The 21,785-nt window shown below is 38.8% G+C and overlaps 1 protein-coding gene across 2 annotated transcripts; it reads right to left on the reverse strand.

Moving 5' to 3' along the window:
• Positions 1 to 2,386: 2,386 nt before the first annotated feature.
• On the reverse strand, positions 2,387 to 21,782 carry LOC148355088 (pyroglutamyl-peptidase 1-like). 2 transcript variants are annotated; one of them, XR_015852261.1, is made up of 6 exons: positions 21,611 to 21,782; positions 17,459 to 17,511; positions 10,565 to 10,681; positions 8,883 to 9,115; positions 6,712 to 6,968; positions 2,393 to 4,246 (listed from the first exon to the last, which is right to left on the reverse strand). XR_015852261.1 is itself a non-coding variant. In XM_088350087.1 (5 exons), exons 1-5 carry the CDS (start codon positions 21,642 to 21,644, stop codon positions 6,773 to 6,775), a joined length of 633 nt encoding a protein of 210 aa, XP_088206213.1. In that variant the 5' UTR covers positions 21,645 to 21,782; the 3' UTR covers positions 2,387 to 6,772. The 2 variants fall into 2 exon arrangements, 1 of the variants encoding a protein (XP_088206213.1); XM_088350087.1 differs by having other exon boundaries at positions 2,387 to 6,968.
• Positions 21,783 to 21,785: the final 3 nt, after the last annotated feature.

Below are 21,785 nucleotides of genomic sequence, written 5' to 3' on the forward strand. Positions count from 1 at the left end.
TGATCTGAAAGTAGCGTACCTCAAAGCTCTCATTGATGTTGGCTATCCATCCCCGCAGGTTGTCCTTCTTCAGGTACCTCTTCGTGAGATACTTGAGGTCCCCCTTGGAAAAAGGAACCCCGGAATTGACAGCAATTTCACTTTTGCCCGTTTTAGTAGTCACCACCTCGGTTTCCTGCTTTGCCATTGACTTTGATGCGCTCTTGCATGCAGAGCTAAGCGGCTGCTTAGGGCCCTGCAACCACTTGGGGGCCCCCCAAAAGTGCTTAACTTTTTGAGTGCCAACTTTGTCCCCAATGTCACTTTGTGTCCACTAAAAACACTTCTACAGAAATACAACAAGAATACTACTGAATAACTACAAAACTAAAATATTCAATTTAAATTGTTTTTCCTTCTGAGGATAAAAAAAATAGTATGGAATTATTCCAAAAATACTACAGTAATACCATATTACAAAATACTACTACTTATAGTACTTACTCCCCCCCAAAAAACTACATTAATATTACAAAAACACTAAAGGAAAATGACAAATTTACTACAATGGAAATACTACAAAATTCTACTAAAATACTGCTTTGGAAATACATCAATTATACTTCTACTGAAATACTAAAAAAAAATACAAATACATAACACTATGATATAAAAAAAAAACCTACAAGAGACAACAGAAATACTGCGATACTACAACGATTCTTCTATGGAAATACCACAAAATTACTACAAAAATAAAACTACAGTAACACTGTAGTACAAAAATACACAGGTAAGTAAACATTTTTATATCAAAATACAACAAAGATAGTAAAAAACACTACGATAATACTGCAAAAATACTAATCATAAAACTACTGTAATAATACAAAAATACTACAAACATACAAAAAAAAATCTACTTTCAAAAAACAAAAGTACCACAGAAATGCTAAAAAAATACTACTATGGAAATACCACATAAAAATTACTTCAGAAATACTACAAAAATAACTACAGAAACACAACAAAAACTACACAACTTCAATAAAAAAATGACTTTGAAAATACTACCTAAAAAACCTACAGTAATACTTAAATAAAAAACTAAGTGCTTAAAACAGGGACCCAATACATTGTTTTATATTATTTTGCTCTAATTGTGGTCGTTTCGAGGCCAATTTGATGAAGCTAATTATTTAAAAAGAAGTATAACATGTCACATGCGGCCCCTGACTCCAAATAGTTTCCCACCTGTGGAGTAGAACATGGAATGAGTTCAAATAGGTATGCAAATTAACAAATAGGGGGCCTTAAATCTGGGCAACATGGCGGCGCACAGTTCTGAGGATGTGAGATTGAATTTCCCTGTTCTCCCCGTGCTTGCGTGGGTTTCCGCCGGGCACTCGGATTTCCTCCCGCATTCTAAAAACATGCATGTCAGGTTAATTTGCCGGTCCAAATTGTCCCTAGGTGTGAATGAGCGAGTGAGTCATATGTCTCTGTGTGGCCTGTGACTGGCTGGCAACCAGTTCAGGGTGCCCCCTGCTTATTACCCAAAGATAGCTGGGATAGACCCCAGCACCCCCGTGACCCTATTAAGGATAAGCGGTGCAGATAATGGATGTATAGTGGGCCCCAAATCTAACTTTGCTTAGGGCCCAATGAAGGTTTGGGCTGTTCCTGCTGCAGGAAAGATGGCAGCGTCCATAACGCCATCCTTTACTGGGTGCATGCAGTCCAGTTTGACCTTTAACGTCGCTGCTGAATTCCGACCCGACGGTATTTTAAATCTCTGCTTTGGACAGTTCTTACAAAGACTTTTTTTCCCCGCGAGTTCAGTTCTTAACTGTTGCCCCTCGTCGCCCCAGTTTTGGTTCCTGTCCTACTGGTTTCCTGATTTCAGCCAGCCTGGTGTTGCGCCTAATTCCTACTCCCCTGCAACATTGGTTCTCGCCTGCTCCATCTCCATTCAACTTGCAATAAACTCAAACTTCTTCCGTCTCACGTCTCTGCCGTTTAAGGGTTCGATTAAAGCCCTTAAACAAATTTGACACAAAATGATGAAAAACTTTGAAAATATCTATTTTTTTCCCCCCTTCTCATCTATTGACCTGTAGAAAAATAAAACTTTAAATTTATTTAATAAGCAATTTCATATGTGAAGCTTCCTCATTGCAGTCTTGGCCTTAAGGAAAATTTCAGTTATATTTACACTGCAACTTGATTTTTCTGGAAGGAGGATTAACTCACGTGTGGTACCTTCTCAAGGGTTCACATTGTTCCACATGCTGGGATTTTGATTTTCCTTGACTTCATGTAGGTTTGAGATCAGGGCATGTTGTTAACCTTACCTGTTTGTTGGTGCAGGATTTTGATATTCTGTTACCAAGGGCTATACAAATCCGTGACTTGAATCAAATACATTTTAAATATATATTTGCCTATTAGTGAAGCAACTACAGTTTAAAAAACAATATCCAAATGTTTTTTCAGTAAAATACACTTGTTTTTAAAATCTCAATTATCTTTATTGATAAGCCTTCCCCACTTATAAAGCCAATCTTGCTTATTGTAACAGTGTCAAATGCAGACAAGCCTCTCAAGGGATGTTCCCTTACAGAGAGGTACAGTACTTAAAACAACTCACAGGATTGCTGCACCCAAGTGGAGATTTACAAAATAGTTTTGAGGTAGCCACACATTTGCCTGGAAAACATCCAAATATACCTTCGAACAGACCGGCCACCCAACATTTAAGGCCTATCCAGACAAAAATAAATAACAGCAAGGCACAGGAGTTAAGTAGGCTTGAAATCACTTAAAACAAATAGCTATACTATATATAATAGGCATGACCCGTTCACATACTTGCGCTGACACTACATCCAGTCAAACATTAGCATTGACCAACTATGGAAACTATGACAGACACTATAGTAATGGACATTTGCTTCATAGATGATAACAGGAAATACAGGGTCAGGGCAGGCATGCAGACTTGAAAAAGCCATGAGAAACTTTATATAGAATGTGATAAATAAAATAAACTGGTTTACAGAAATACAAATCTTGATTTAGTCATGTCATCATAATCATCGGCATCAAACCACACACTGGGTTGTAGTTTAATAAATGTCTTGGGAAGTGTACCAGTTCATCTTCAGGTGAATGGTAGCTACTTCAAAGCAAGAAGAAACAACAGAAACTACCGTAAATTGACTGGCCTAATTCATGTTAGGCTACATTTAAACTGATAAGCATAGGACATCCATACATTGCCTTAAAATAGTAATATACATCTTGAACTTTTTCCAATTCAACTTAAAAATCAATTTGTACGTTCATGTCTTGTGACTCAGGATTTTTTTTTTAAAAGCTTTATGGTTTCTTTTAGTATTTCACTGTCTTTATATGACAAGTTTTTTACTCTGTGTAAATGTTATGAATTGTTATTAAAAGCGTGCAGTGATGCTGATAAAAACAAACACTTTGTCTCAAAAAAGTAGGAACTAATTGTTATGGACTATCCAGAGTACAGAGCTCGTAATACAAATACACAGCAACTCTTTTCAATTTATGTACAGTATATGCTGAGAATTTTTCAAGTAAGACAATCCACAATTTTAAGCTTTTTGTGTTGGCATGTTACAAAGAATCTCAACAAAAATACTGCACACTTGAGTTCTAGACAACAAGCTCAAGGTATTTGAAAAAGCTCAAGAGGTACAAATACAAGTATTTTAAGGCACTGTATAAGCTGAGACACAAGAGAGTGTCCAGGTTTTCTAGTAAAAACAATGTCTGCCACAAACATGGAATTTATATTGCAACTCCAGACAAATATCGTGAAAACAAAAATCATGTTTATGTCAAGCTGACAAACCACTAATGACAAGGCTAGGCTGTTTTTAAAACATGGTCAAAAACATTAAAACCTAAAAGCGGCACCAACTATGACTGTGAGGATCTGCTACATTTGTTGCTCCAAAATTCAAGATTAATGGCAGATATTTAACAACATACATGTTTGTAAAGCTACATACGATGCTCAATAAAAGTCAAGACACATCCATGAAAGGTCAACTTCCTTTTTTTCAGCGAACACGCACAATTTTGGAAGTTTTGTAGACACTTGTGTGTTGTTTTGCTTGTGTCAAAGATTAGCCGTACTGGACTTTCATTAGTATATATTTGCAAAAGGAAATTAATCCCCATGACCAGTGGTCCCCAAGTTATGGCCCATCTCCACATCTGGTCCAGCCCCCTGAAAAATACCAGAGAGCATTTTTATGTTTTTGTTATCACATACTGTGACACGCGTTTTGCTTTAACCTAAAAATAACTCAAGTATGAGTGCATGTGTTGGGTGTTGGGGGATTCAAAACATCGAACTATTAGTACTGGACTATCAGAAATATATATGACACATGTAAAAGGATTATATCTGTATCTCATTATCACACCATCTTTAGTCATGGTAAAAATTACATTTAAAAATGTATTGTCATTGTAACATGTGAAAGAACAAAATTAACATCAACATTTGTCTCTGGCACCGTGACTTAAAATAGTGTGATAATGAGATACAATCCACTATCTTTTCAGAGGCCATCTATAGCACTGGTGGTTCAGTGCTCGGACAACTAAGCTGAACTTGGACTTATTTATGCACGCACAACAGATGCTTTATGTTCTATAAATTTTTTTCTCTGTGGAGAGTGTGTTATCTGGTTAATATTTGTCCCAAAAACATTATTATTATTTATTTTCTGACTTTTGTTCTGGGAATAATCCAGAGAGGGTTATTTGGTTCTTATTTAGTTCAATAATAGTGTTATTATCTTTTTTCTGACTTTTGTTCTGTGAAGAATCCAGAAGGGTTAATTGATCGTGGCTTTCTGGAAAGATATACATTTTAGTATTCAGACACTCCTGCAATTGTCACACTTTTTCAATTCGGTACTGACCACTGCCTAAATCAGGAAAGGGAAAAGTTATGTGGCCTTGCAAAAAAAAAAAAAAAAAAAAAAAAAACGTTTGGGAACCCCTGATTTAGAATGCACACTGAAAAATCTCAAAGCTATCAATGGCTCCCATCCATGGCAAAGTCAAGGTTTTCTATGGCAATTACGCATGTTGGGGGGTACTTCTTAAGTTCAGCAATGTCCTGTCTTGGATAACAATTGACTAAAAGTGGGGGTCGGGGGGAGTGCTACAGAAACCATAATTATTCCGGCCCAAATCTGATTGGACTGTGCTGTAAAATTTGTTTTGTCCATCTTTAGCAGCTATAACTGTTCTAGAAGAGCTTTTAAAAAAGAAATTGTTTCAGGCCGCACAATATAGAAAAGGTAAACTACCAAACTCTTTACGAGGAAAAGGCATTCTACTTTCAGTAATTGTTGTTTTGTACTGATGGACAAATAAAGCTTTGTGAAGTTATTCTGATGACTTTCTTGGTTTTTATATTGGAGGGGACATGTTGATGTATTCCATTGCATAGACCTTTATAATTAAACTAAGAGCACAATCTCTAAAATGCTTGATGAAGTTTTAGTTTTTAAATCACTACACTTTTCTTATTACTTGAATGATATAAACGGGTTTCAACATCCTCTCACTTATCTTTTGGTGAGCTGAAACTTATTCCGCCAAACAATTAAAAAGAGGTACGAGTATGCCATGAAGTGGTCACCACCCAATCATTGGGTGTATACTGTATACCATATATAAGCACATGAATTGTTTTTACTTAGTCTCCAATTAATCGTGCAATTTTCACACAGGAAGGCAGGAACCCAGATCCCGATCCACATCCTCTGAAGAGACTAGCGCAGAACACTTAAGACAGTGTGATAAAACTAGTCTTTAGAATTGTCATGGTTGTATATCATAACCTATGATGTACCTTTTTTTGAATAATTGTGCAGCTAAATAAACTTAAAAAAAAACAGGAGCTCCGTAAGCATCATATTGCACTACCTTTTATCAGATCTCAGATACTTGGGGTTGCATTATTAGCCACTGGTCATAAATGGGCCGCAAACTGAGGGAATGTGAGCTGGAACCAACCCGTTCCCAATTTTATATCACCTTTGAAAAAGAAGGTATATTATAAACTTCTTATAAAGAAAAAGAGTCCAGAAGAAAAAAAAAAAAATCGACAAATGTTAAATCGCACGGATAGATTTAAAGAGAATATGAAGAAAATATTTGAAAGGGACATGATGTTTTATGCTTAAGGTATCTAATTATGTGTAACTATTCACACTGAAACTGATCACTTATTTTGATTTATCTATTGAAATTTAAAAAAAACATCCTGTTAGAAGTAACCAGGATACTTTGGTAACGTATGTATAAGGCAAAATCTTGAAATGTAAGAATCAATAATTACTATTTCAACCTGTCCAATACTCCCAAATGTGACTTCTGTAATCATGTCAGTAACCCTAACACTATAAGGTGCAATACTAGTAGCCACATTTGGAATAATGCTGCGTAGAATCTGGCACAAATTTTTGGGGGTGAAAAACAAAGTTACCTTTGCTTTGGAGGTAACTCAATAAAGTCACTCAATGTCAAAACAATGTTGAAGTAGGACGATCATTTCTCCACTACCAAAGGGCAAAATAGCAAATTAACGCAAGAACAGTTTACCAAATAGCTCCTACACACTAAATCTTTCCTAATATAAGACAGAGTAAGAAAATGAATTAACGTGGCTACTTGTGGTCGAGTGCAATTTGTCTTGCGTGGCTGGAGAGGCTGGTTGGCATAGAGAGGTCACTTAGTGGAAATGTTGCTGGCAGTGAATTTTCTCCTTGGCATTATCGAGAAGTTCCAGCATCTCCTGGACAATGGCCTGCAGGGCACGACCCAGGTCTTCGCCGCTGTACGGCTTCCCGAGAGGAGGCACATGAATGAAAGCCGAGCGGCCGTGGCTCATGTACAGGGAAGTGTAATAGGTGAAGTCGCACAGATACCTGAAGGAAAACACAAGTTGATGACAATAAGAGATGTTGTGCTTTGGCCGCCATTAATAGCATTTAGTTTGAGCTTTCATTAAAACAAGTGAAATTGACATGTTTGGGTATCAAGGCAGGAGTCTTTTAACCATCACTGCAACGTTTTTAGTTGCATTACAAATAGCACAATAGCACAAGCCAATTATACATAATTAAACATTAGCTAGTCAAGTCAAGTCAAGTCATTTATTTTTGTATAGCCCTAAATCACGAAGAGTCTCAAAGGGCTTCACAGATTGTTACACTATATTACACAGACTATTGTCAACCGACAAGAGGAGTAGGTTATTCGTATGCAATAGAGTAGAGGTGAGTTTTAAGTTTAGATTTAAACATTTCCACTGAGGTTGCAGATCGGATCTCAGGGGGAAGAGCATTCCACAGCACCGGTGCCCGGATGGAGAACGCGATTGGAGTCAAGTCATGTTTATTTGTGACGCCCTTAATCACAGGGAGTCTCAAATTGCTGCACAGACCACAGATGATTGCAAACCACAGACTATTATTAGACCATCCCCTGACCTAAAACCTACATGAGGGCAAGGAAAAACTCAACGAATACCAAGAGTATAACACATATGATTTACTTCATCTAATGAAAGTTGATGACAATATAAATCAGAAGGAAAATGGTGTGGCTTGGTCAGTTTGAGCTTCTGTAGTATGCAATCTTCCTTTTGCTTTATAGCTTTATTCAAAGTGTTTCTTGGAGTGTCTGGATGTTTAACATCTGACCACAAAACTTTCTCCCATGACTCCTCTGCAATATTCAAATGGGCATATGCAAACTTAAGACGGGCCTTGACATGTGCTGGATTAAGCAGGGGAACCTTTTGTGCCATGCATGATTTCAAATCAAGACGTCTTAGAGAATTACCTACAGTAACCTTGAAAATGGTGGTCCCAGCGCTTTCAGGTCATTGACCAACTACTGTCGTGTAGTTCCAGACGTATTCCTTACCTTTCTTGGAATCATTGAGACCCCACGAGGTAATATCTTGCATGAGGCTCCATTCCAATTGAGATTGACAGCCAAATTTAGCTTCTTCCATTTTCTAATGATTGCTCCAACAGTGGACCTTTTTTACCAAGCTTGCCAAATACTCCGTAGCCCTTTCCAGCCTTGTGGAGGTGTACAATTTTGTCTTTGTACAGGTAGAGCGCTCGTCTTGGGATCAAGAGATCGCAGTTCGAATCCCGGCTCCTCCATGTTACATGTCGAAGTGTCCTTGGGTAAGACACTGAACCCATAATGCCCCCAATAAGCAGTTTTCCTTTTAGTTTATCTCTCCTCACAGTGGACATGCAACTACAATGCAAATTTTAGACCCCTCCATGATTTCTAAGTGGGAGAAATAGCAAAATAGCAGGGTGTTCAAATACTTATTTACTTCACTGTACATGTATATCTTTCTTGTTTGCAGTATTTTGTGACATTTTTACAAAATAACTTGTTTTGAAACTATTATTTAAGACAAAAATGAAGGTCAAAATTAACCTCAACACTCTTCAGTATTTGCCGGTAGGAGAAAAAATTTAAGTGGTATATTTATGTTGATATGGGACACAAGCTCTGGCATTATTATTATTTCATACATTTGATGAAGTAATTAAACGTCACACAGTTAAATAAAGTGCGCTGAAAAATTGGCTTTTGTCTGGAGAGTGGTTTTGGCGGTTCTGTTGAATTTTCTCTTAAAACATATGGTGCGTCTCTCTAAAAATAAATCAAAATCCAAATATCTTTGCTTTAATGGCTCTTTGGGTCAAATAGTTTACCGACCTCTGCTCTAACTTATCAAATAATCCACTTGTTGAAATGTATATCAATGACCATTTCCTGTTGTGACTGAAACAAAAAAAATTGAATACCTCCCAGCATCTTTCGAGACAGAAACAGCAACTCCTAGTCCGGAAGCAGTCACTCTTTTGCAGACCGATTCCATGTCAATAACGGAGTCAATACAGTCTGGCCCTCCCACAATGCAACACTGAGAATCGGGGCAGAAGCTGCTGTTGTCCAAGCCCTTATAGCCATGATTTCTGCCACACTTCTCTAACGTGACAGTAGTGGCCATGCCTGATACACCAACATGAACAACCAACTGGAAAAGAAAGAAAAAAATAGCAATTTGTAGATTCTGCAGGATGTGTGCCACATTAAAGTCCAAGTTTATTGTCTTTTTACGCAAGTACATTTCCCAGAAGGCTCGTCTTATTATTATGTAGTACATGATTTGATTCCCCGAGACCCTACTGAGGATAAGCGGTGCAGATAATTAATGAATAAATGAATGAACATGATTTGTTTGCATGATTCCATGTAATCATAAGGACTAAACATCCTTTGACAAGTTTTATACTGTACACAGGGGCAACCGATACGGCAACAAAACACAAGAAATTTAATTTCAGAATTTCTTTCGATTCTTTAAAAAAATAAAAAATAAAAAAACAAACCCCAAAAAAATTTGCACGATTCTAAACATGTTTCTTCCATGATACATTTAGGAAAAAACTGACTTGCTTTCCAAACAGGTTTTCATTTAAATAGTGGGCGAATACTGAGAAACACAATACACTAATGGTTAACCTTGAGTCATAAGGGCAGTACTGAATTGGAAAAAAAAAAAAATTATGCATGGGAGGTAGGATGACGGTCTGGGTTATTTTTATGACTTATTCAGTATTGGAATTATCATTATTCATAATTCAACTGTTGGCATGCGATAATGGCCTAAACGACTTGCATATTTAGTATTTTAAAATACGGTATTTTTGTTAATGTTTCCTACAAATCCATTAGACAGTGGATAGGAAGAACTCAATATCTGGTATCAATCCTTATTAATTGGGTGATTTTAAAAGATACGATTAAGTGCAACTATTGTTTTCAAAATGTAACAGTTTTTTTCTCTGGTTCTCGAAAACAAATTATAGTCAGTAATGTCCTTTTTCGAATAAGGTTAAAGTAATGCTAATGCTAGCAGCTCCAGCCAGAAACGCTAGTGGCAGCATCCACAAAGCTAGCATTAGCGATCCTTGGCTTTGGCAATGGTAGAAGTGCTATCAGGCATCGATCGCAAAGCTATGGGCCACTATACTAGTATTCGCGGACGCAATGCTAAAGAAGATCTCCTCTAAAGCGACACTTATCTGTTACACAGGAAGAGCTTCGTCAGCATAAATATGGCTGGCAATTGCTAGAAACTCTACACTGGAAACTGTTGTATGATTGTTTATACCAATGAATTAAGTTCAAATTTTCCAAGCAACCTCAATAGAGGTAAGATCTTGGGCATGGACCCGAATTTCAGGCCGGGTTTGGGCATAAAATGTCTATCATTTAGTCAGGCTGTGCCGGTCTACCCTCTCACCATGTTTTACTTTTACTTACCTCTAAACCTCAAGCTGTGAAAAAAACAACAGCACCTTTACGTTTCCTTTTATAAAATAAAACTGATAACATTTTGAGCTCCTTTTCATCTGACAAACACATTTAGTTGTGGCAACAGCAGTACATGTCACAGTTTAAACCTACTCATGACTCTTACCATTGGATGATACTTCTTCCATAGTGACGGAACTAAACTTTGCACTGTTTGATACTCAACAGGAACCTCGTAGACCTGCAAGTCCACTTCAGTTCCAAGCCCAAGCTTCTTTAGCTCCTGTCAGAACACAAAAGAAAGTTCACATTCTTGGCCCGAAGGCAAACCATTTATTTTCTATACTATGTGTACTTAGTACAGCTGTCAGTTAGTTAGGCTAGATTCTCCCTGGAGCGAAATCTGATTTTTTGGCTCGGACTTGACCCGTATCTGATCCCTTAAAGTTCGTCTGAACGGCACATATCAGATTTTTTCCATCAATCGTCCTAAATACGATACATATTTGATATTTTTGAATGCGACTGCTGTGCGAACGGTTGAGAGGCATTCCTGCTTACCTGCATTAGAGGCAACAGACTTTACTATTCTGTGTTAAACGTGGTGGGAGAATGCAGACAAAAACACAGAGTATTTAATATAGGGAGAGTGAGCTTTTGGATTTAGTTAATATTTGGGGTGACAAGTCTGCTCAGCCGCAGGCAGCACAGTAACTTTTAAACTAAAAATACGCTCCTCTGTTCACATCCATAGAGTTGGGGTATTTACTTTCGCAAAGACTGAGTACAATGCGTGCGACGTCATGGGTTACTTGCATTGGTATACATTTTCAGACATTCTGTATCTAATAATCATTGAATTCCTCTTCAAATTCTATTTAAAGGACTGAGGATGTCCACACTGCTTTTAACTGGTGTCTAGGTATAGGACCTGACAGTTTTCAGTGGGCCACATTATCGACCCATCGGACAGTCCAATGTAGCTACAAAGTCAGAACAGAGGTAGCGTCTCGCACATTTTGTGTTTGATGTGATTGAGCGGCAATATTACTTTCCAACTTTGCACTGCCTGTTTGGTCTCCCGCATAAAAATATATGCATAAACAGAATCAGCTAGGATTAACAACAATGCTGGCTGGTGCTGAGCAAGTTCATTCATTTACGAAAGAGTCACGTTTAACTTTGAAATGATATTACAGCAAGCGCTATTGAGCATCTGTTCCTGCTGCCAAATTATTTTATTTTCTAAAATGTAGATACTTGTTTTACAACCTCTATTTCTTTTAAAAAGCATAAACTTGATCACGAGAGACATCAAGTGCCTTCTGAACCAAAAGAAGAGGGCCTTTAAAAATGGTGATCATCAGGAGCTAAAACGAGTACAGAAGGAGCTCAAAGTCCAGCTCCGGAAAGGGAAGGAGCAGTACAGGAGGAAGTTGGAGAAAAAGCTGCTGAACAACAACATGAAGGAGGTGTGGGAAGGGATGAAAACAATTACTGGCTGCAGCACCAAGCAGGGAGTGGCTGTGGATATAGATGTGGGGCGAGTCAACCAGTTGAACAACTTTTTCAACAGGTTTGACCACTCCGCCTCATCCTCACCCCTGAGTTGTGCAGCTGTCCTCCCCCCTCCCCCTCTGCACACTAGCATGGAAGACATCCCCCCACTAAAAATAACTTCAGCCCAGGTGTGTGGGGAGCTGAGAAGGCTACGAACCAGCAAGGCAGCTGGTCCGGATGGAATATCCCCCCGACTGCTGAAAGCCTGTGCGTCTGAGCTGGGAGACCCTCTACAGCGCATCTTCAACCTGAGCCTTGAACAGGGGAGGGTCCCTCAGCTGTGGAAAACATCCTGCATCATCCCAGTCCCAAAGAAATCAAGACCAGAGGAACTCAACGACTTCAGGCCAGTCGCCCTGACATCACATGTGATGAAGACCATGGAGCGGCTGCTGCTGCACCACCTGAGGCTACAGGTCCGTCACGCCATCGACCCACTGCAATTTGCTTACCAGGAGAAGGTGGGAGTGGAGGATGCTATATTATACATGTTACACCGATCCCTCTCTCACCTGGATAGGGCGAAGGGGGCTGTGAGGATTACATTTTTGGACTTCTCTAGTGCCTTCAATACCATACAGCCTCTGCTACTGAGTAGGAAATTGACAGAGATGGGAGTTAGCTCACACCTTGTAGAATGGATTACTGACTACCTGACAGGCAGACCGCAGTATGTGAAACAGGGGGGCTGTACATCGGACACCGTGGTTAGCAGCACAGGATCTCCGCAGGGGACCGTTCTCTCTCCGTTCCTATTCATTCTATATACATCGGACTTTAAGTACAACTCTGAGTCCTGCCATGTGCAAAAGTTTGCCGATGACACTGCGATCGTGGGATGTATCAGAAACGGGCAGGAGGAGGAGTACAGGAAATTGATTCAGGACTTTGTCCGATGGAGCGACGCAAACCACCTGCACCTAAACACCACCAAGACCAGAGAGATGGTGGTGGACTTCAGGAGAACCAGAACTCACCCGGTTCCTGTAACCATCAAGGGAGAATGTGTAGAATTTGTCCAGACCTACAAATACCTGGGTGTGCAGCTGGACAACAAACTGGACTGGACTGCCAACACAGAAGCTCTATGTAGGAAAGGGCAAAGCCGACTTTACTTCCTCAGAAGGCTGGCCTCCTTCAACATCTGCAAAAAGCTCCTGAAAATATTCTATGAGACAGTAGTGGCAAGCGCCCTCTTCTATGCGGCAGCGTGTTGGGGAGGCAGCGTCAAGAAGAAGGATGCCTCTCGTCTCAATAAACTGGCTAGGAAAGCGAGCTCTGTTGTGGGCAAAGAGCTGGACAGCCTAACAACAGCAGCTGAGAGACAGGCACTGAAAAAGCTGAGGTCAATCATGGACAATCCATCGCATCCGCTTCACAGCATTATCTCCGGACAGAAGAGCAGTTTCAGTGACAGACTGCTGTCACTGTCTTGTACTACGGACAGACTGAAGAGTTCTTTTCTTCCTCATGCCATGAGGCTCTTTAACTCCACCCGGCAGAGTAAAGGCCCACATTAAACCACACCACCTACATTGGATCTTACTGCATTATGTGTTCTGTGTAGCACTATTTAGTTAATCTATATAACATGCTAAAGTGGGCATTTGCACGTCACACTGGGTATTTGTATATTGTTTTCTTTTGGCTTTATTATTGTATTGTTCTCAGCTCAGGGATGCTGCTGGAAATGTGAATTTCCCTTAGGGGATGAATAAAGTATCTATCTATCTATCTATCTATCTATCTAAACTATGCAAATGAGAAATAATTCTGTTTCAAGTTATGCCAAGAGACACCAAATAAGCAGGACCAGCATAAAGGATCATTGTGGAAATTAACCTTGTTTTAAATTCTTACAGTATTTATGATTTCAAAAACACATGAGAACAAACCAACCTAAAAAATGTTTGTGTTTGGCTTTGTCAAAAACAAAAGGCACTGACGCTGAGAAAAAGAACTAGCCAAACATGGTGTCACTGGTGGACAATGTATGGTGAAGCTGCAATCAACTCTGGTCTTGTAAATGAAACCACTGTTTTCAAAAGAACGAGAGGCAAAACGTTTTGCAAAACTGCTGACGAGAACTATACCATAATGACAAATGATTGAAACAAGTCAAATGCCTGTCAGGACATTTTCATGAATTGCTCCGATTGGACAAAAAAGTATTTTAGGCGCGCAGAATTTTCTGCTTCGCCCAATCAACTCCAAGTATTGTACAGAAAGTCGCTTTTCCCCGGCAAATCAGCATACACAGTTCTAATGATAATTGCGGAGAGCTCATTTTAGTGAATCACTATGATCAATCTGGCTTTTGTCAAGTTAGCATGCTTCACTAATGCTTGAATGGGTATATAGAGCCCCAACTTTTTAACCGTGACAGTACCTAGAAGCTTGAACCTCCCCTTACGTTCAGAGTTCGGGTTGAATACTCCTACATTTAAGGGTGGATTTGTGCTGAGGTCAGTTTCACAGGTGGCAGTCATGAGTAAAAAAGTTAACAAAAAGAAACTCCGCAATGCTCCTTTAAGGGTTTCACTAACAACCTGCACTCTGTAATTCTCGTTACAATTCGATTTAAACTACGTTATTTTAAAAACCCAGTTTGATGATTGTCTATTGAAATTACTTAATCTTTCTGCCTGATAAGTTTGTGTTTTGAATATTGGATACCTGCAAACGAGGTTGCATAGGATGCCAATTCGTTATTTTTACCACACTTTTTTTGTTTTGATGATTATACATTGTACATCTTTGTCACTATTGCCCAATCATGTTGCTGTTCTTTGTTTTCCACTCCCTTTAGAGCAGACATTCTTTTGTAACCGTGGAGATTTAATCAAAATAAAGGGTTCAGGGGAGGGCTTTCACAAAAGGATGGAATTTTACTTTCCTGTTCTACTTGCAGGTTCTAAATCAATTGATGTATTCTATGCTTATTTTGACTGTCTACCAAACTACAGTATAAACGTATCAGTGGCACTCTACAGCTATGAATAAACTAATGTAACAGTTAAGCATGACCAAGAACCAGTGTTCCATTCCCTCTGCCTTGACCAAGTTTAATATTGTCGTTACGTGATCAGTCACATCGTTTTTCATCCACTACTGGATGAAAATATTTAAAAATATAAAAGTAACTCTTGCAAACTAATGTTTTTCATAATTTTCCCTTATGTAAAGCATGTGATGACACGTCAATGACCTGAGATACGGTTGCTTACGTTTGCAACCACTACTGAAATTCTCATGTTTTCTAGTTTGGCTGGTTTAAAATCAAATGATGGGTTTGACAAAGTTAAATATAGTATTAGTAGTGCTAACAAAAAAAAGTAAGCAATGTCTCACCTCTGGCTACACACCAAGACAGTCAATCACCACTTAACAAATTTAAGTGGGTTTTTTTTCCACTCTAATATCTTGATATAGTGGTGCAATTAGGGCTCTTATTAGTGTACTGGATAACACATTATTTTGTTGGTGATCTGAGTTTTGGAAGGTCAAACAGACCATTGTATTTTCCGCACACATTACAAATTCCATATAAGCAGACATGAATCTGCATTTTAACTGGGTTTTTGAATTGACATTTGAGAACAGATTAATTTATGAAATCATCGTATTTAAATATATAAGCAATCATTACGAATGTGCAAAGCTCAACTAACCCAAGTGATTCTGGTTACAATGTTTTGAAGTGAATCTGACAACAATATAACAGAATGATTTGCAAATCGCAGCATACAAATATATTTTAAAATGTGCAAAAAGGACAAGACAAATGTGTGCTTAATTCAGAGGCAAAGCACAGACTCCACCCCTCATCTTTTGCCAGGAAAGACAGCCCTGGACACTGACCCCCACTGCCCTAAAAGAAGGATCGTTTGACCATGTCCGTGACCCCGCCACAAAGATGCCTTTTGTCTGCCCTTAATATCCTTATCAAGTTTGTCTAGACATCCTGACAACCAAATGCAACTACCCCAAACATGCACATGCACTGTTAGTAGGTTAGTAGCCCCAGTAGGACCTTCAAGCACCTACGATAAACTGCAAAATAGTTTAAATAGTTAATTGTTGCGTTGTATGACATACAGTACAACCTTCATCTCTTTAAAGGTCAAACTAGTTTGAATATTACATGTATTATCTTCCACAAATGAGTACCATATTTTCCACACTATAAGGCGCACCTAAAAGCCTTTCATTTTTTCAAAAGCTGATCATGCGCCTTATAACAAAGTGCGCCTCATATATGGGTCAATAATGAGTCACAAGGTCTCGCAACTAAGGCAAGCAGCCGCCGAATAGATTTTCTCCCGTCGGCCAAGTACTCCGCGGTGTATGATGGGATATATATATATATATATATATATATATATATATATATATATATACACCAGCATTTCATTTACTAACCAATGTCCATCCATCAATTATCCGCACCACTTCTCCTCAGTGGGTTCACGGGGGTGCTGGAGCCCATCCCAGTCATCTTCGGGCAGAGGGCAGGGGACACCCTGAACTGGTTGCCAGCCAGTCGCAGGGCATTCCTAACCAATGTGTCAATCATCATTTGAATCGGTCCCTATTGGCTAAAGTTGTTCGGAGGTAAGGAGGCGGGTCTTTTTTAGCATTTACAGGCTCTCATAGGCCAAAGCGGGGCAAAACAAAGCCTGCAATTGGCAGAAAAAGATTTGAATCCCATGTTAAGTTGCTCTACGGCCTGGAGAAAACATTTTTACTAGTCTGCATTTGTCAAAAGAGATTATGGGGCTAAACAGACAGCTAGCAACAAGCAACGTCCATCGATGCAGAGTTGCTTCCTGGCGTACTTCTTATTTAATTTGTCGGCATTATTGTGTGTTTTGGAATTATTACACTCACGTATGTAAGCGGACCATGGTTGCGTATTATTATTGATTGTGATGGCTGCAAGACGACTTTAGTGAGCTACCCCGGCTTTATATTTTCCCAGTATCTTGTTTCAGACTGATCTTGATGTTTCTGTGATGAGTCTATTTTTAAATTCAATTCAAAGTGTTTATTGTCATATGCACAGTAAAGAACCACGTTTCCTTGCGCAATTAAATTCTAACTATGCTGTCCACACAGATGCCAGCAAAAAAAGAAAATAGAAATTAAGAAACGGTTGGCGTTTCTTGAATGCCAAGAGTTTAACCTTCCTAATGATATGTGGAATGACGCATTTAAGTGATTGGTGACATCGTACTGACACCGTGTCTGAGACACGTATTTGTTTCTTGGCGAGCTGTCTGAATTTTAAGGGGTTAATAAGTTTGACTGAATTATCGGACTGTTTTGTTGACGTTCCCACTGTCGCGCCTTATTGTCCGGTGCTCCTTATGAATGGAAAATATATGACAAAAAAATATTGTAACCAGGTGTGCCTTATAGTGTATTATTTCTAAATGCGACCACATTTCTTTTAGCAAAATAATAATAACATAAATAAAAAGCCAGTGGTTCCACTTACTTGTACTGCAACCCAGCTGGCATTGACTGTGTGCTCCCCGAATGGCCCAAAACCTGCAAAATACCAACAAATATGGAATCATGAATACAAAACAGTCACCTTTCATGTCTCACTTCTGGGAATTTGAATAGTTTCTCCTAAAATACAATCAATGGAAACAAATGTCCAATTTGTAATTTACATAGGATTATTGCAAAAATAATTAATTCCATTCCAACTGGGAAGAAACAATTAACCTAAATATTACACAAAATAATTGGACTAATAGGAAGCCATGAAACCATTTTTCGGAAATAAGTAAGTTTGACTTATGCTTTACAATAAAGCTTAGATTGCCTCTAGTGCATTAGCCTTAGTAGGCTTTTACCTTGAAAAGGTTGTGCAGGCTGACTAGTTTAACTTGTGGGTCAAAAAGTCCATGGAGTTAACCCGTAATGAAAACAATAATTGAATTGAACCGAACTGACAATGTACATAGTGGCACACAGAAGTGACTAAGGAGGCGCTGACAGCACATTTGTGAAATGCAATAGTTTCAATTACTTTTCAGTCCAGACACCAATCCCATAATGGCCTTTTGTAGCTTCTAATGTTATGAAAACTCATCTTAAAAAATGGTCAGCTTGCAGGTTTACGCTAAATGACACATTGTAGTGTTCTTTGCTTCTTACACATGACCATAGTACTCCCTGTCTGCAGCTATTCATATTTAGTTGCACTTATAGGATACAAAAATGTACCCATTACCTTTTTAATGGCCTACAAAACTAGCAGCCACAGACAAGACCTCAAGCCACAGACACAATCTATTCCCTCACACAACCTTGTTTATATTGGGATGTATAGCCAAGTCCCCTCCACCCTTACTCCAAGGGTCAGTGGTTCCCTGGGGGTTGGGTGGAGGGCGGATCCGTCTGTCTGACAGGCTGCTGAATAGGAGCCGAGCGAGAGGTCGCTAGTTGCCAGCCGGCAAGCTATTGTGAAGAAGCCGTTCCCAGGCATCCTATACATCTAGCATCAGCTGGGAAGCCTTTGTGTCTGGAAGCAGAGTCAAGTCGCAGCCCGTGGCACTTCTCTTACATTTATCATGGACGCCCTATCACGAGTGTGCTTAATTTTCATTTGCTAATCAATGGAGTTGTACTTTAATTGCTTCTGCTCAGGGAATAAAATCACAAGCAGTTTACTTTTAAGAATTTGAAAGATACTATGTTTTAATGAAATACTTTCAATGTCATTCTGCCCCCCTTTTAAAAGTGTGCCCCATTGCTGCCTCACATCGGTTTACAAGTTGTGCTCTTATGTGGCTCGCCAGAATCATGGATTTACACTATATATGGATGGATACAACTGTGGCCATTTCACTGTTGGCACAGAAAATTTAATTGAAATTCCACAGTGCTTTGCAGCATCAAAATACTTCAGATGTGCAGTATTGCACACAACTAGATGGATTATGTTATGCGTCATATTTGTACACACCATCAATACACTAACATACATATGTTTTATATATATATATTTTCCTACTATGTGGAAATCAATTGAGATGGGTGCTTATCTAACAGATTAATCGTGAAAATCAAGGGAATACTGCAAGATCTTTGCATTCATTCTAACAATAATCATATTTTATAGAGGCATCAGAATCAATATCGCACATTTAAACAGAAATATTTCCCCCTAAGCTTTGAAAGCTGCTCCAAAATCTCAGATGCAAGTGCTCTTATAGAAGCAATGTATTCCAGTTTCCGCTTCTGGTTTTCTACTTAGGAGTCTAGATGTAGCATGCAGTACCTAAACGATCAAAATAACAGCGCGTCTGACCCCATTAGCTTTGAATGTCGCAGGTCGAAAATTGAGATTGATAATTTTTAGTCGACTGACTAAAAGAACCAGAATGTGCCCAACTCAAAATAATTTGTGCCTCATACAGTACAAAAAAAAAACACACTAAAAAGTACTGCTAGTAAAATTCCTCCTAAAATCAATTCGCATATCTGTATCGGGCAATAATTCAGGCTGCAATTTCGGGATAAAATCAAAAGGTGAAAATAGAGAAGATTAAATTCAAAATTAAGTAATGTGACATTAATTCACAAAAACATGAATTTTTGGATTTTTCCATTAAATGTGTGTAACTGTAACTGTCAGTGCCTTGCTGTTCTCTTGAAATGCATTCTTAACAGAAGTATTTAACATTGGAAAAATAGCCGAGTTAATTTAACAATTTAAATAAATTGCATCTTTGTAAGTTATATTTTAAGATCATTGATGATTGAAGGAGGTGGTTATGAAACACTTGAGTGATTGCACTGCAAAATGAACTAACTCATCCATTTAGTGCTCCCATATAATTCTATTTTCTATGAATTTATATGATCAATATCCAGCTGTAGATGTTTATTTACATTCAAACTAGCATGCATTTGTCGCAGGAGGAAGCAATCCTTTTTTTCTCATGTTAAGGTTTTTGAGTTTTTCTTTGCCCTCATGTAAGTTTTAAATCAGGGGATGGTGTAATAATAGTCTGTGGTTTGCAATCATCTGTGGTCTGTGCAGCCCTTTGAGACTCTTTGTCATTAAGGGCTATACAAATAAACATGACTTGACTTGACAAGAATTTTAACAAATCATTAAAAATTTTAAAAATGTTGACAGGTTTTTCCCCAAAACAATCTAAAATCTTTATTTGTATTTTAGCATACGGTTTGATTTATTTCAAAGGAACATTAAGTCGTTTTGCGTGAATATACCGCTCCAACGATCACATTAGACTTCCGTTTTGGTAAGTTTGCCACTTCCAGTTAAAACAAGGAGATGTTTTGTTTATGTTTTATATTCTGGAGATGGAATGTGTTTAGTGCAGTCTTTTTCAAACTTTTGTGAGGCAGGGCATGTTTTTTTTTGCGGCACACCACTAACCAAAAATGTTACAAAATGACATTGAACAGTATGTTTAATTACAATATAATTTATAATACCCCCAGTTTTTACAGCACAGACCCTTGACAATGACATGATACTCGCAGAAAATGATTCATAGATGTTTAATAAAAGTTTAAATTTTAATAAATGACATTGGATAATTTCTCACGGCACACCTGACGATCTCTCACGGCACACTAGTGTGTCGCGGCACAGTGGTTGAAAAACACTGGTTTAGTGCATAATAACAGAGTGTGAAATGGAATTTACTGCTTTTTAATGTGAAAAGGTTGGCATGTATGTAATAATGTCAGCTCCCACTTGGTGAGGCTCATGTTATGTTGAATAATACAAAAATGTCGACCTATGAGTATTGGAAAATGCACGTTTGCATGATAGTTCATGTCCATCCATCCATTATCTGCAATGCTTATCCTCAGTTAACCCAACATACATGTTTTTGGAATTTGGGAGGAAACCGGAGTGCCCGGAGGAAACACAGGCTATCACGGGGAGAACATGCAAACTCCGCACAGGAGGTTCAATCTCATGACCTCAGAACTGTGCCCTACGTGCGCTAACCACTGTCACGCCGTGCTGCCCCGATGGTTCATGTATTTATGCATATTTTAAAATCAATATTTATTTAAGAATAAAGTTTGTATTTTCACCACTGGGAGGAGTTAAATAATACACACTGTCCCTTTAAGTGGAAGCAATACTGGTATATATTGAGATAGCTCCTACTCCAGCACTTTGTCTGAGCCAAAGTTATTCTTGTTGTGTTTTTTTTGTTCTAATTGCATAGAAAATTTGAGTCGAGCATAATAATGGCATTTTAGCACTGTAATGACACGTAATTGATACCACAATACAAATTTGTCACATTGTGGAATACTAGTATGATAACACATGATCGAAAACGGTTGGTACTTCCTAATTCTGATTTGCCGAATCATTCGACCAGCCTCCTACATGTTGTTTTTTGCTATTATGCATTTTAGCGCAACATAATACTGTACTCCTAAACGCCAGTCAATCTAAATCCACGAACACGGCGAAAGAACGCTTCTTTCTGCTGTCGAGAAAGGGGCCGACGCCATTAGCGTTCGAGCAGCTGTCATCAACCAAGTAACCAACTTTTCCACTACTCTTGACTAGCTTGTTGGAACCGGCGTATTCATCCAAGAGAAGCCCTCGAAAAAGAAAGAAATAAGGACACACCTGTAACGACGACAGTCCGTTTACTGTTGTCCATTTCCCGTCGTGAGACGATCAGCGTTGTATTGTGTGTGTTTTGTGCAGCAAGACCATAAAGTCTCCCCCTGTTGCCTGCCCCCCACTCGGTGCGACCTCAGGGCCAACAAGCAAGCAGCACACACGCCGACCACCAGACCTC

Source organism: Urocampus carinirostris, chromosome 12 (genome assembly GCF_059441175.1).
Source record: "Urocampus carinirostris isolate Australia breed hairy pipefish chromosome 12, RoL_Ucar_1.0, whole genome shotgun sequence".
NCBI lineage: Eukaryota > Metazoa > Chordata > Actinopteri > Syngnathiformes > Syngnathidae > Urocampus > Urocampus carinirostris.

Coding starts and splice junctions, on each gene's coding strand:
- LOC148355088 (XM_088350087.1), bottom strand. CDS start 21,644: ATGGACAACAGTAAACGGACTGTCGTCGTTACAG. Junction 17,512..21,610: donor ACGGACTGTCGTCGTTACAG/GTGTGTCCTTAT, acceptor GGTATTTTGCAG/GTTTTGGGCCATTCGGGGAG. Junction 6,969..8,882: donor GTCTCGAAAGATGCTGGGAG/GTATTCAATTTT, acceptor GTTTTCCTTCAG/GTATCTGTGCGACTTCACCT.